The sequence below is a fragment of the Mauremys mutica genome, chromosome 1 (assembly GCF_020497125.1).
Source record: "Mauremys mutica isolate MM-2020 ecotype Southern chromosome 1, ASM2049712v1, whole genome shotgun sequence".
NCBI classification, from domain to species: domain Eukaryota; kingdom Metazoa; phylum Chordata; order Testudines; family Geoemydidae; genus Mauremys; species Mauremys mutica.
The window spans coordinates 245,232,557-245,248,579 of record NC_059072.1 but is presented as its reverse complement, the minus strand read 5'-3'; the positions used below and the strand labels follow the sequence as shown (position 1 = coordinate 245,248,579).

At 43.9% G+C, this 16,023-nt stretch overlaps 1 protein-coding gene across 11 annotated transcripts in view; it reads left to right on the top strand.

Annotated features, from left to right (window-relative positions):
* Positions 1-16,023, top strand: part of INPP4A (inositol polyphosphate-4-phosphatase type I A) — a 210,632-nt gene that overhangs the window by 143,655 nt on the left and 50,954 nt on the right. For all 11 annotated transcript variants that reach the window (XM_045005413.1, XM_045005372.1, XM_045005397.1 and 8 more), the window contains 3 exons: positions 2,594-2,724; positions 6,534-6,638; positions 8,037-8,145. In XM_045005413.1, coding sequence (XP_044861348.1) covers positions 2,594-2,724; positions 6,534-6,638; positions 8,037-8,145 — 345 coding nt within the window. The remainder of the gene's footprint in view (positions 1-2,593; positions 2,725-6,533; positions 6,639-8,036; positions 8,146-16,023) is intronic.

Below are 16,023 nucleotides of genomic sequence, written 5' to 3'. Positions count from 1 at the left end.
GACTAAAGAACCTACCTTATAGGAGGAGACTTAAAGAGCTTGGCTTGTTTAGCCTAACAAAATGAAGGAGGAGGGGAGATATGATTGCTCTTTATAAATACATCAGAGATGTAAACATCGTGGAGGGAGCGGAATTATTTAAGTTAAGGGCTAAGGTTGGCACAAGAACAAATAGATATAAACTGCCCAGCAATAAGTTTAAGTTTGAAATTAGATGGTTTCTAACCAGAAGATTAGCAAAGTTCTGGAACAGCTTTCTAACAGGAGTAGATGATGTAAAAAACATAACCTTGTTTTAAGACTGAGCTTGAAAAGTTTTATGGAGAGGATGGTATGATGAGATTGCCTACAATGGCAATGGCCTATCCATGACTGCTATTAGCAAATATCTTCAATGGCCGGAGATGGGACACAAGAGTGGGAGGGCTCTGAGTTACTACAGAGAATTCTTTCCCAGGTGTCTGGCTGGTGTGTCTCACCCACATGGGCAGGGTTTAACTGATTTGCCATATTTGGGGTCAGGAAGGAATTGTTCACCAGGTCAGAGTGGCAGAGACCCTAGGGGTTTTTTTGTTTGTCTGTTTGTTTTTGCCTTCCTCTGCAGCATGGGGCACAGGTCACTTGCTGGTTTGAACTAGAGTAAATGGTGGATTCTCTAGTTACTTGAAGTCCTTAAATCATGATTTGAGGACTTCAGTAACTCATCCACAGGTTATGAGCCTACTGCAGTACCAGGGCCGGCTCCAAGGGGCGGCACGTCCAGGTCTTCGGAAGCAATTCTGTGGTGGGTCCCTCCGTCCCTCTTGGAGGGAAGGACCAGCCACTGAATCGCCATCGAAGAATGAAGCGGTGCGGTAGAGCTACCGCCGATCGTGGCTTTATCTCTTTCCCCCCTCCCCCCCCTTAGCCGCTTGGGGTGGCAAAAAAAGCTGGAGCCGGCCCTGTGCAGTACTGGGTGGGTGAGGTCCTGTGGCCTGCAATGTGCAGGAGGTCAAATTAGGTGATCATGATGGTCCCTTCTGTCCTTAAAGTCTGTGTGTGTCTGAGATCCCTTCAGAGGGCCCGCTGCCTGCTGATGGTGCCACTCATGTAAAGTTCTTCTGCACAAGAGCTCTGTGTGAAGAGTAACAGGATGCATATAGCCAGAGGGATATGTCTACCTAATATTTGTACTGCACTCCAGGGTATGTCCATGTCACCGTGGTACATCTAACTAAAGGATGTGATGGATTCCACCTCACTTGAAGGCTTTAAACCATGGGCTTGCTGCAGAAATCACTGAATAAAATTATATGGCTTGTTATGCAGAAGGATGTGACTAGATTATCATGACAGTTCCTTCTGGCCAAAATCTATGAATCATTGGTAAATACTACACCTCTACCCCGATATAATGCTGTCCTCAGGAGCCAAAAAATCTTACCGCGTTATAGGTGAAACCGCATTGTGTCAAACTTGCTTTGATCCGCCTGAGTGCGCAGCCCCCCCCCCCCCCAGCACTGCTTTGTCATGTTATATACGAATTTGTGTTATATCGGGTCGCATTATATCGGGGTAGAGGTGTATATGTTGCCTGTTGGGAGTCAGCACATTGGATTATTGTGGGATGGACAAACTTGCTTAATTTTGATAATGTGCTAAAATACTATATAATTAATAGAGAATTATTCTGTCAATTCCACAAATGGACTCTACAAGTTATACACAGATAATTGGTAAAAGTTATGGATCAGGGATCTTGAGAGAGCATACAGAAGGAGCTGCTAGATCTGATTCCTTTGCCTACTATCTCAAATTTGTGTTTAAGGTAACTAGAGCCCTGTGCAGGTACAAAAATCTCGGTCGCATCTGCAAGAATCAACTGGTATCCAACCCTTGATGTGCACTCTGTCTTTTATCTGTATCTGCATCTGCATCACACCTGCAGGAGGAGTGTGAGTGTGTGTGTGTGCTGTATATAGGATCTCAAAGGCAGGGAAGCAGCTGTCTGCAGCTCATAGCCTATGAGGCTGCTTCCCCTCATATAGTTTATATTCCCTCTCCAGCCCCCCCATACAGAGAAGGGGCAGGTGATAGCTGCAGACAGTTGCTACTCTGTATGGAGAGGGGAGGGAAGAGAAAATATAGGATCTGGAAGGCAGGGAAGCAGCCTAATAGGCTATGAGCTGCTCCTCATCACAATGCACTGGTGGATTCAGGGCAAAGACATGGTCCCACCTCCTTCTCCCCTTATCCTTATTCCTAGGAGGAGCAGAAGCAAGCTGTTCCTGTTCTTCCCAGAGCACAGAGACTGTGCAGCCACATGAAGAGGGGAGGCTTCTTGCCCACCCCCGTGTGGCCACATAGGGGCCCACTTGGGATCTATCCCTTATTGAAAACTCTGGATAAATGGAGGGAAAGAAAGTAGGCTCCTTAATTTTGCCCATTCTGGTGTATTGGGAGGTACGTTTTGAAACATTCCCTTATGCCTGGAACTCTTCTCACGGAATTCAGAATGCATTGCCTGAGGAGTCTGTTGTGTGACATCACTTGCATATTTTCTTCTTGCTCAGGTGTACAACTGAGTTGAAAACATTTTTCTTTCTTCTTGTAGGGTTTGTGAACTAGAAGAGCTGGGAGAGCTGTCTCCCTGTTGGGAGAGCCTTCGTCGACAAATAGTTACTCAGTACCAAACAATTATACTGACTTATCAGGAAAACCTAACTGACTTGCATCAATACAAAGGTCAGCAAGATTTATTTTCAGTAATAATAGATAATATGTTTCAGTTATGCTTCTTATTTTCCTTTTAAAACAAAGTTTCAGAACCAAAAAGGTGGTTTTAGTCTTGATTTGGTAGGAAAGATCAACAGACAAAATATTTGTACTCTCTATTAAAGTTTTATAGTGATTGTACAAAGAAGCTAATTTATAAATATAGTCATTTGTGCAACTTAACATACAAAAGAGGGGATAATGAGTGAAGTCTGGAAAAGAAAAAGTAATCTCCAATTTCCTTAAAAATAAATTAAATTGTTCTTGTTATTTTATTATTAATTTTATCACCTGATAAATTTTCTTCTGTGGGTTTCCATTAGCATTACTCTCCTCTACATTTCATGTAATTAATGATAAGTAATATAGATGCTTAATGATAAGTAATAAAATATATTACTTCTGGGGGAATTTTGTGCCTCTATGCGCACACAGAATCATGTCCCCCACAGATTTCTTTGCTTCCCTGCAGAAAAATGACATCTGATGGGGAAGCAAAGAGAAGCCGCAAGAGTGGTCATGCCTCCCTCCCCAGCAGTATGGGCACATTGTTTCAGGCTCCCGGAGCAGCTGGTGGGGAGGTAAATCACTGTGAGGGGGTGTGGGGATGCCCTGGCTGGTGGCTCCTACCATGCACTGGGCACAGCTGCTAGTGCCAGCTGGACTGGGGACAGGGGAGGACGAGACTTACTCTTCTCCTGCAGGGAGTGGCCAGGGCTGGGGCCAGGTCAGAACCAGCCCCAGCCCCAGAAATCTCTCCCGGCTGCAGGAAGCTCCACCCACCTCACCCCCTTCACTTGAACCTTAACCCCAAGGAGCCCCACCTCCTTGCATCTGAACCACTTTGATGAGCCCCCTACACCCAGACCACCACTCCACTGAGCCCCAACCAGCTGTACCCACATCCCCACCCCAACGAGCCCCACTGCCCCAGCACCCAGACCCCCCCCCACTGAGCCCCCACCACCTTCACCTGGACTCCCAGCAGAGTCCTATTGTCCCTGTACCTGGATGCCCCCAACAAGCCCCTGTGCATCCAGATCCCACACCCACCCACACAGAACCCTCTTATGCACACCTGGATCCCCACACACTAAGCCCCTCCACACTTGGTTTCTGACGGGTTGAGCCTGCCTGCCCACACCTGATGCACCTGGTGCAGAGATGCAGGGACCCAGGCTGTTTCTGGGGCAGGTCCAGCCCTTGCACTGTGTCAGTGTCGGGGGCAGCCTCCCTGTCGAGTCTGTGTCCTGGGCAGTAGAGGAGGGCTGCAGGGTGATTTCCCACCTCTGTGCAGCCAGTGGCCTGGACCCTCTACATTTAATTGTTCATAAATAAAATGTGCAGAATTTTAAAATATTATGTGTAGAATTTGTATTTTTTGGCACAGAATTTTTAATGTTTTGGCACCGAATTCCCTCAGGAGTAATATATATATAAACTGACAATACAAAGTCTGGTGTGCTAATTCAGCTTAATAATAATAATAAACAGGAACTAACTTTCTGTAGGTAAAGAACTGTCTTCAGAAATCCCCAATACATTCTGACTCTTTATATTAATAATAATTTTAGAATTTTTAATATAATCTTATACATATAATATAATATTATATGATCTAGGTTTTAGCTTTTATTCCAAGAATCCCCAAATCTTTGTTTGATAGATTCTCAGTGTTTTTCCCCCCTATACTTAGCACTCTCTAAAGTATTATGGGAATTATTTGATTTCTGTGTTTTGTCATTTTTAAGGAATGTTTGTGTGTGTAATTATTTCAAAATCTTAAACGAAATGGGAAATAGGGCAGTTTATATCTGACTGAGTTATGCACAAATGGGGGAATGATGCAACTTTATTTACCCTCATATTAGTCCAGCTTTTCATTCAGAATGGGGGAAATGATTGGGTGTACTTTGTTCACTCTTATACCTTTCTTACTATTATGTATTCACGTCAGGCCATATTAGACCCTTGTTCTACGTCCATAACTCCTGTTGACATCCGTGGAGAAGGCTGGGGGTTCATTCATAGTTTAAGGGTGCTGTTTTAACATACAGTGTCTTCACTCATGATGAAATTCCCCTCTGTACAGAGGGCCAGCATAAAGGTCTAGGCATCACATAAGTCCTATTTTGAAGGGTTAAGAGGGACTTGCTGTAAGTGGTATGTAGGCTTTGTGCCGGCCTCCCTGCACAGGGGAAGAATTTCTCCCTGAAAGCACAGAACAGCTGTGACCAATGGGAGGAGGGATGATTTTCATGTGATACACCAGTTCAAAAGACACTGACCAGTCAATGAGAATAAAGCCAAATCCCAGGAAAGTAGAACAGAAAGATTCAGTGTACACAATGCTAAAGTTGCAGCGTGCATCCCACCTCAGATTGTTAGAAGGGCAGGTATGTGTAGGTGACAGTATATTACAATATTAATTACTGAGCACAGAACTGGAATTGGTCTGTGCATAATGGATCATTGGGACCCACAGAGCAATTATCTGTGGTAGACATTAAATTTACCTGTCGCTTTGACACTGTTGCATATTTACCATTTTTGTCTAAGGCCTTGATCCAGCAAAGCACTTAAGCACATGATAAATGTTCTAGTGAAGTCTGTGGGACTTTTCCTATGCTTAAAGTCAAGTATGTGCTTAGGTGCTTTGCTGGTTTGATTCCAGGGATCCGCAACAGTAAGAGAAAATAATAATAATACTAAAATATAAACTTATTTTGCTAGTCATTTAGACCCCAATTCTGCAAGGGACTTAAGCATGTGTTTAAAGCTTCCTGAATCGGGGCCTAAGTGCATATCTAACTCCAACTCATTCTTCTTAGATTAGTATTTGGACTCCACCAGATCTAGTGGCTAGAGATGATACTTATTACTAATAAATAAAGTAATCCAGTAATTGTACAGGGACCTGGAATACCTCAACTGTAAACATCCTCCAGTTTAGTTGTATTTTCCCATACTATACAATGTACAAATTACTCAAAATTGGAGTGGAAGTGAGTACAGGGATCCTAACAAATGAGTTCTCACAGGCTGGTGAGATGGAGTGCACTAGAAGAATTGCTTCTCTCCTTAGTGCTGTCATAAATGTTCTTCTGGTAGGATTGATTTCTTCACCCCCTGCAATCAGAAAATGTTTAGTATTTCTTTTAAAAGAATACATTCTCCAGGTTCTTGCACTGTTTTCTTGTATGCTCTTCCGGCACCTGTGTACAGAGAGACCATGTGCCATCAAAATACAATGAAAATAATGTATTTGACTATGCATTGGTTTGTGTTTTAATAGGCATTTCCCCCCAGTATTACGGATTCTTCTCATACCAGACAGTTGGTCACAGGGTCTTGAAAGTGGATTTTAAATTAAGCCTATGTTGCCCCTTCACTTTTGTGATCATACAGTTTGGCCACACCTGGCCAATGAGTGCCAGAAACTCCAACGGGGGAGGAGCCTACCTGGTGCCCTCAGTGGGTATCTCCCTTCCTCGCTGCTGGGGCTGGTCCCCCTTTGCTGCTGGCACCATCCAGTTCCCCCAGCCGTTTAGGTGGGTGAGTGGCACTTGTTGCTAACATCATGTTCCTTGCAAATATACTTACAACTAAAAGTCTGCTAGTCGGCAAGACATAATTTCTGTCAGTATTACTTCCCACCTAATGTGCAACAAGTGTTGAAAGTAACCCCAATCCACATTTGTTGGTATTTTGAGACTGGCAGTTGGTCATGGTTTTATAGGGCAGATATAGAATAAATATTTTTCTGTTACATTTCTCAGGCCCTTCGTTTAAAGCAAGTAGCTTGAAAGCTGATAAAAAATTGGAATTCGTGCCCACAAATTTACACATACAAAGAATGAGAGTCCAGGATGATGCAGGATCAGGTACTTCTCTCTCGTTCGTGTGTGTGTGTGTGTGTGTGTTTCCACCATCCAGAGCTAAGCTTCCCCAAAACCAGTGTATCTTCTGTGCAGTACTAATAATATTTAACATTTTAATTGCAGCTACCATCCTTATATCTCAAAGCACTTTACTAAAGTTGAGTAAGGGTACGTCCACGCTACCCGCCGGATCGGTGGGTAGCAATTGATCTATCAGGGATTGATTTATTGCGTCTCATCTAGATGTGATAAATCGATCCCCGAACGCACTCCCCGTCGACTCCGGAACTTCACCAGGGCGAGAGACGGAAACGGAGTCGATGGGGGAGCCATGGCCGTCAATCCCGCACCGTGAGGACGGGAGGTAAGTCGAACTAAGATACATCGACTTCAGCTACGCTATTCTCGTAGCTGAAGTTGCGTATCTTACATCGACACTCCCCCACACCCCAGTGTAGACCAGGTCTTAGTATCATTACCCCAGTTTTATAGATGACAGAACCAAAGGGCAGATCAGCTTGTCCAAGGTCATGTAGCACATCAGCGCTAGGGAACAGAACCCAAGTCTCCCACCTTTCATCCCTGTGCTGTATCTACTGGGTTAATCTGCTGGATCCCCTTCGGTTTTAGGAGCCACCAGGATCTTTTCTGGGTGGCATGACATCAGAGGCCCTCCCTGTTTTTTTTTTTTTAAGTTGAATTTAATTGAGAGGGGCCATCATGTGCGCTGCACTTTAGATGTGTAAAAAGACATTAACTTGTTTAGGTTGAGCTTGCTTCTTTGTAAAAGAGTTAATTTTCTCCTTTCTTTTAATGTTCAGCCCCACCCACCTGTCGACCCTAGCTGCCTTGTGTATCCTTCAGATAGGAGGAATGATAGGCTGAGGTATCAAGGTTAATCTTCCTTCATCTCCAGACATGGGAATATTGCCTTTGTAGATCAGGGGTTCTCAGACTTTTGTACTGGTGACCCCTTTCACACAGCAAGCCTCTGAGTGCGACCCCCCTTATACATTAAAAACACTTTTTAATATATTTAACACCATTATACATCCTGGAGGCAAAGCGGGCTTTGGGGTGGAGGCTGACAGCTCGCTACCCCCCCATGTAATAACCTCACAACCCCCTGAGGGGTCCTGTCCCCAGTTTGAGAACCCCTGTTGTAGATCTTCCAACAGAAACAGGGGTCCGGGTTTCAAACAGAGGTCTTTACTTTGTAGAACATGGCAGCTTCTCACCACTAATTCAGTTCCAAACTTTTTAACATTCAACATTGTTCTAAAGACTTCAGTCTCTGGCAGGAGTATTTGAGAAATTACCTTTCAGTAGTTTGAATTTCCACAGATTCAACCAAAGTAAAGATGGTGAACTTTCATCTGTAAGCACTTTTTGTCCATCCAGATCAGAATTATGACATAGTAACCATAGGAGCACCAGCCGCTCACTGTCAAGGCTTTAAATCGGGGGGTCTACGGAAAAAGCTGCATAAATTTGAAGAGGCAAAGAAACAGTAAGTAGAAGAGTTATTATAAATTCATCACCAGCCTTTTCTTAATCTCCAGGCTTTGTAAAATCATCATATTCCATGTTTTTGTTGCACCTCCATTTGGAAGTTCTGCCAAATACTATGAAGATTATGCTATGCTTTTTTCAAAGAGGGAGAAGAGAAAAACAGTTTTTCCATTGTTTTGTTTACTGATAGTTCCTTTTCAAATTACTTTTTGTAGAATATTTAATATTACAGGACAATTGTTAAATTAGCTAAACTGAACAATTTAAGTGTTGAATTGGATTTAATTGAGTTTAAGTTCTGTCTAGTTGTGGAGGTAGAAAATATCATTGGACTCTCTTTAAGTATGTTACATTTGATACTTTCACTCCCTTTAGCTTGCTTCCTCGGCACATCTGGGAAGCATTTTCCAGATCAGTCAAAGTAAATTTTGTCTTGGGCTATATCCTTATTTGTGACTGTGGTTAACTGAAGAACTGAGATTAGTATTACTCTAATTTACCTTCTGAAGTCAGATAGAAGTTGGCTAAAGTAATTTCTTAGACTCTATCTCTTACTAATTTCCTAAAACCACAACATGCTTAGACACCCATTCTACACTGGAGTTGTCCACGTCTGATCCTTCCACTAGAGCTTCAGAACTCTATGCAAAGACAGATCAGTTGACTTGTTTTACCCTCCCTAAGAAGCAGCAGCAGTTCCTCAAATGCAAGTTTCTTATTAACAACTTGGATTTAGTTATGGGGCCAGTGGCTCCAGGTTTCTCTATATTGCCCCAGGTATTTTGCTGCTGTGTAGTTACTAATTGTTCTCCATCCATATTAAAGTAAAAATACTAGGCCAGATTGTGCCCCTTAGATGCATGCCTAGAGAGGACTCTCTGTACATTGATCTCCTCCTTTCTAATCTGCAGGAGGGATCATTCACCTCTGTGATACTATGCCTCTTGCTCCTGATCACATCGTGGCTTCTCTGTGGGGTTAGCCATTCACACTGCAGGCTGAGGCAGAAATCGAGAAGGCCAGGTGCACTGAAGGGGAAGGCACACGCAGTTTCCCTTCAGGCTTCAAGGGGTATCTCTGCTCCACAGCAGGAAGCATGCCCTTGCAGCCCAGGTGACAGACCTGTGCCAGTTCTGCTTGGACTAGCACAGGGGTAGGCAACCTATGGCACGTGTGCCGAAGGCGGCACGCGAGCTGATTTTCAGCGGCACTCACACTGCCTGAGTCCTGGCCACTGGTCCTGGGGGGCTCTGCATTTTAATTTAATTTTAAATGAAGCTTCTTAAACATTTTAAAAACCTTATTTACTTTATATACAACAATAGTTTAATTATATATTATAGACTTATAGAAAGAGACCGTCTAAAAATGTTAAGATGTATTACTGGCATGCGAAACCTTAAATTAGAGTGAATAAATGACGACTCGGCACACCACTTCTGAAAGGTTGCCGACCCCTGGGCTAGCACTTTAGAAATAGAGGTGTGGATGTTGCAGCATAGACAGTGGCACAGGCTAGCCACCTGAATAAAAGGACTCAGGGGTGGGGGCAGCTAGACCGTGTCATTGCCAGTGCCCAACTGCTATTTTTAGCCTGCTACCTTGGTAGAACTAGCATGTGTCTTTTTTACCCAGGCTGGGAGGCACACTCCCAGCTGCAATGTAGACATACCCAAGGAGCTTACAAGAGAACAATAATATGACTCTGGGCTGCATTATCTTTACTGTAGAACCCTGCTTTGGGGGCTACAGGAGCAGCTGCAGCCGAGGGGAGACTTTAGTAGTGCAGCTTCAAGAAGCTGGGAATGCAGCCTGCCTCGGGGTCAGAGCTGGTGGGAAGGCACAGAGAGAGGGGATGATCTGGACACCAACCTCAATTCAGTATTTTTGGAGGCTACTGAACTGTACCATCAGTGGCACTAATTTTTGTAATGGATAGGGCTACTAGCAGTGCCAGTTGAAACCTTAGAGTCAGACTAGTACATGTAATGGTACAGTATTGAGACCAGTACTAACAACTGCCTCCGATAAGTGCATCGGACATACAGGGTGTTCCAGGATGGGATTAGCAAAGACTATAAATCCAATAGGCTAGGCTGAACTTTTTGTTGTTGTTGATATCAAAATCTGCCTTCAGAAGCATTCTATATCTGCCTACTTGGTTACTTATAGGGCCCTCATTACTGACTTATCTAAGCACCTAAACCACTGATGTCTTTTTTCCATCAAATCTATTCAAAACCTCCATTTCCAGCCTGCATTTTTCTTCTGGGCCTTCACAAAGTTGCAGGTATTCTGATCCTATGTTGGAGAGTAACTTTCCTGTTGGCAATATCATTTGCTGGAAGGTAGTACAAATTATAGGCCCTTTCTCTGTTGGACCTAAGTTTCCTTATTCAGTCTATTGGGTATCTCCTATTACAATATTAATTTAGAGTACTTTTGTAATGAGGCTTGAGACAATCTCCAAATCACATAAGTGAACAGGGACAAATACTGTACCTACCAACATCATCTTAAAATATATGTGATCAGAAGCATAGAAAATCAAGTATGCTTATTGCATTTCATCCTCACCACTTAACCAGGCATCACTGTCTTGCAACATTTCTTGCTTTGATAGTTTGGGGCCTTGCAAGCAGAATGAAAAATGAGAAGTCCCAGAACTTGGAAAACCAAATTACATTGACTCAAAGGGCTTGGCCTATATGTGTAATTCAGGCATCACATCCTAAACCTAATGTATAAAATTAGAACCATAAAATACTTCCTAAAAAAAGCACCAGGGTTTAATCTTTGGAGAAAAAAGCCAGAAGTATTGTGATAAATATAAGAAATCAGTAACACTTCGGTAAATGGAAAAAATACTGTATCTCAGGTGTTAGATTGGCTAGTCAATCTGCAGAGGCTGAGTCAGTTTCTGTAGTGAGTGTTAATTCTGTGGACTGTACTATATAGGACAGGATGGGCAAACTGTGGCCCATGGGCCAGATCTGGCCCATCAGGGCTCTGGATCCGGCCTATCAGAGCTCTGGATCTGGCCTGTGGGATTGCCACCCCTGTGGCACCTTGGGGCTAAGGCAGGCTCCCTACCTACCATGCCCCACGCTGCTCCCAAGGCAGCCAGCACCACATCCCTGTGGCCCTTGGGGGAGATGCGGGGGACAGAGAGCTCCACGTGCAGCCTTCACCTGCAGGCACTGCCCCCTGCAGTTCCCATTGGTGGGGAATGGGAAACAGCGGCCAATGGGAGCTTCAGGGGAGGTACCCGCAGGCAAGGGCAGCGCATGGAGTCCTCTGCACCCCCTCCTCCAGGGGCCGTAGGGACGTGGTGCCGGCCGCTTCAGGAAGTGGTGCAGGGCCAGGGCAGGCAGGGAGCCTGTCTTAGTCCCGCTGCATGCCGCTGCCACCCCGGAGCCGCTCAAGGTAAGTGACGCTGGGCCGGAGCCTGCACTCTGAACCCCTCCTGCACCCTAACCCCCTGCCCTGAGCCCCTGCCGCACCCCTCCTGCACCCTAACCCCCTGCCCTGAGCCCCCTGCCGCACCCCTCCTGCCCCCTAACCCCCTGCCACACCCCTCCTGCACTCTAACCCCCTGCCCTGAGCCCACTGCTGCACCCCTCCTGCCCCCAACCCCCTGCCGCACCCCTCCTGCACCCCAGCCACCTGCCCTGAGCCCACTGCTGCACCCTGCACCCCTCCTGCAGTCTAACCCCCTGCCCTGAGCCCCCTGCAACACCCCTCCTGCACCTCAACTCCCTGCCCTGATCCCCTGCCGCACCCGTCCTCCGCCTCAACTCCCTGCCCTGAGCCCTGTCCCGCAGTCCATCCTGCACCCCAACTCCCGTGCCTCAGTCCTACATTTGTGGCCCTGCTTGCAATTTCCCCACCCAAATGCGGCCCTCAGGCCAAAAAGTTTGCCCACCCCTGATATAGGAGATAAGGCTAGATAATCATAATGGTCCCTGTATGAATCTCTGAATGTCATTAGGCCAAGAGAGTGTCAATAGCAAGATCCCATAATTTGGATGCCTTATCACATGTTATATTAAAATCAGTAGAGCATGTTTTGGTAACTAAATAAAATGTATTCAGAGTCTAATCTCTCCTTGTTTACATACAGCTCTCATTAGCATTTTTAGGGACAGTGTGCTCTAAAGGGGAGAATAGAACCCACTATTAATAGATAGGAAATACGAGTGGTAGTCAGAAGTCCGTTTTGTGTGGTCGTCTTTGCTGCTATACAAACCAATATTGTAGCATTTAATTCCATCTTTTTCATTTTCAGTGTTATGTACAAATGACCTTTATTTTTTCCGTTTGTTGGCAAGAGTGTTCCTTGTACACTTACCACGCCCAGAGCAAATAAAACACATTTGCCTGTAATTCTGCAGTATATGTATATTTTGCTTACAAGTTTAATCATATGCACATGCCTTTTTGAAAATATTAAGCAATTTAAAATATTTTCCCAAACTTACTTTGCTTTGTTTTCTGCTTTCAGTATTTGCAAACAAACTGCTAATTTTATTTTGGTTTTGTTTTTTTAGCGGTTATGAGGAATGTTGGTGAGTTTTCTGTTTCTGAGAGTTTGTGGAGAGAGTTGTGGTTTTTTTTTTCTTTTGGGATGGGGCAAACATTGGTGTATTTTAAAGTGTGCAAATTTTTTTAATGTTGTGCATCATAACACCATTAATTATGCTTTAAATGGCTGTAGCTCCTTAGTAGAACATGATATATGAATGAATTTGACCTTCCAACTGCAACTTTTATTTTGTAATGAACAGCTAACTTCATACTTCTCTCTGATTTTTATGAAGTCAGGAGACTTTGCAAATTAGAATAATACAATGTGTTCATCTGCTCCTCTGTTACTTCCAAAGAAAAATAGATAACAGAGAGGCAGAGAGAAAGCTACACAAAACAGTTTTTGAACCTTTCACTTCTACTGGATGCAATAACACATAACTTTAAGCCTTTATGATGTTATAATGGGCCTGGCTTATATTTTTGAAATTTTTCTCTGCACTTAAACACTTGTTCTTAACCCTTGTGCAGTTTTTTCCCCTTAATTTTATTCCTACTTTGTTTAGTGCTGTAGGAGAAAAAGTGAAAGGTTAATCAGTGGTTTGATGGTGAATCAGTGCTTCTGCTTTGAGCTAAAGTACTTGGAGTTGATTTGCTGATTATTATGATCATACTTCTTATGGCGTGATCTGAAGCCCATTGAAGTCAACAGAAAGACTTTCATTGCCTGGGGTGGGTTTTGGATCAGGCCCACAGATTAGACCATGTATGTCTTCTGAAAGCACCACAGAATGCAAATTGTTTATTTATAACTTTACACATCTAGTGACATGCAGCTTGTGTGTTCTTTTAAAAAAAATTTTAAGGATAAGGATCTATTAAGCATATAATATAGCTTACTTATGCAGAATGACAGCTGTTCATTTGAAAGAGTGATTGCAGATTGGAAAATGAATGTGTGTAAACTTCATGCCATAATAATTTCTTTCCTCTGACCATCCCAGGAAAATGTATTTATTTTTAAATAAGAGTCTAATCTGAACATGCTGCATGGCCTTCCTGCCAAATACATCATCTTTCTGCATGTTAACCCTTCTTTAGTGGAAAGAAATTGCTCAGAGGAATTGTCAGCAGTAACACTGGACACCGTGGAGTAGGCTGAATCAGAATGCAGTAAAAGTCCTTAAAAAGGAGATCTGTTTCATGTATGGATAGGAGTGTAGGGGATCAGATGTCCTTCTGTTCCCTGTAGAAAGGTGTGTGACCAGAGGAACACAGAATGATGCCTGTTTCAGGGGTTATATCTGCATTACATCCTTCAAACATGGTACTAATCCTTTTAAAGGAGGTCAGACTGGATAATCATAATGCTCCATTCTGGTCTTAAAATCTATTTATCTATGAAAATGCCTTCAGATTGATTTCTGGGACAATTGCTTTTTAAGTGTGCCCCATGAGAGGCTCCTGCATTATCTCATAAGCACTCTGTAAAAGTGAATATTACTCTTGGGGGAATTCTGCACCAAAAAATTAAAAATTCTGCACACAATATTTTAAAATTCTGCAAAATTCTGCATATTTTATTTGTCAAAATAACACAATATAATCACACCAGTTTCAATTATTTTGGTAATTTATTTCAAAATACCTGCCAGTAAGTATATCTGTAACAATACAGACAACAACAAAAAATTCAGAAAATGTTTTTTGACAAATAGATTCCTTACTAGGCATATTAATACAGAACTCTGAGTAATAATTAATTTAAACTACAATACAGAACCATATTTCCCATACCCCTTAGAAGCAGTGGAAAGGCTTGGGGGAGTCAGGGGTAATGGAGGAGCTGAGGGAGAGGGAAGTAATTGCTGGGAACGAACCTGGGTGTGAACTTGGAGGGTTGTTGGGTATGGATGGGAAAAGTATGGAACAGGTTTTCTGGGCGGGTGGGGAGGGATTGTTAGGGAACTTTCTCCATGCAGACCTTGCCTGACCCCTAGCCTCTCCCATTCAGTCTGGCACATCTGCACCTGTCCCCATGTATCCCTACATCTCCTGTCCACATGTGTCCCTGCACCCCACATCAGACACCCACTCCCCCATCTCCATGTGGCCCTGCACCCCCTCCCCCTTTCCTTATGTGTCTCTGTGCCCCCACTCAGCTATCCTCCTTCCCTCATGTGGCCCTGCACCTCTCCGCTGTCCCCATGTGGCCCTGCACCTCCACTCCCATTCAGCTCCTGTCCCAGTCTGTCCTCCCCCACTAGCCCTTATGAGTCCCTGTCTGACTCCCGAGCAGCCCCGGGCTGTCTGTCTCCCCATATGCCCTGTCTCCTGACCTGGCCCGACAGGCACTGTAAAGAAGGCACTTCAGGCTCTTTCTCTTCTCTATCTGGCTCGGGGCAGCTGCTCTGTTCTATTGCCACATTGCCCTCTGGCGGCAAACTGCTGCAACTTTCTGGCAGAAGCTATTTTCTGCACCAAAAAAAAAAAAGGAAAAATATGTATGGCACATTAATTATGCACGCATGCAGTGGTGCAGAATTCCCCCAGAAGTAGAATATACATTCCTCTAGTTTCTTTGAAAAAGTTTATAAAAATTAAAATATGTTCCCCATCAGTGGCTTAACTCCCCCTCTCCTTCCCCCAATGCAAAAGAATTCAGACTCCTCAGAGATAGTGATTTGGAGCATTGCACCTGGGAAATTAGGCTGTCTGATATGCTAAGCATGGCTTTGTCCACCAAACAGCAGCTGGCATTTACACTAACAATGGGTACTTTTATGTCTAATGGCTACAATAACGCAATTAATGACAGAAAGAAGTGAGAAGGAGGAGAAATAAATTAACGTGTGCCAGTTTAGGCATCTCTGACTTGACACTTCATCCAGAATAGGAAAGGACGCTTGTCACACCCTGAGCAGAGACAAAGACAATATAACATCTGTATGCTGTTCCATGCAGCTGGTATATGCCAGCTGACTCTGACTGCAGGGTTATAAAATTGCAGTGGAGATATATGGCTTGGACTGAAGCCCCATGAGGTCCTAGGCCCCAGGCTCCAGCCTGAGCCTGAACATCTACACTGCAATTTTATAGCTCCGCAGCCCGAGTTTCAGGATTAGAGTCTTTCTACTGGTATAACTATTTCAGTTCAGGGTGTCCCCCCAAAAATAGTTATAATGGGTCAACCCTAATGTGGATGCAGTTACGCTGATATAAAGATGCATTTTACTGGTGTAGTCTATTCTCCTTCTCATCTGGGAATAAGCTATACTAGTGTAAGTACTATGATATCAGTATAACTGTGTCCACAGTAGGGTGGGTTGTACAGCTTTAACTCTGCTGG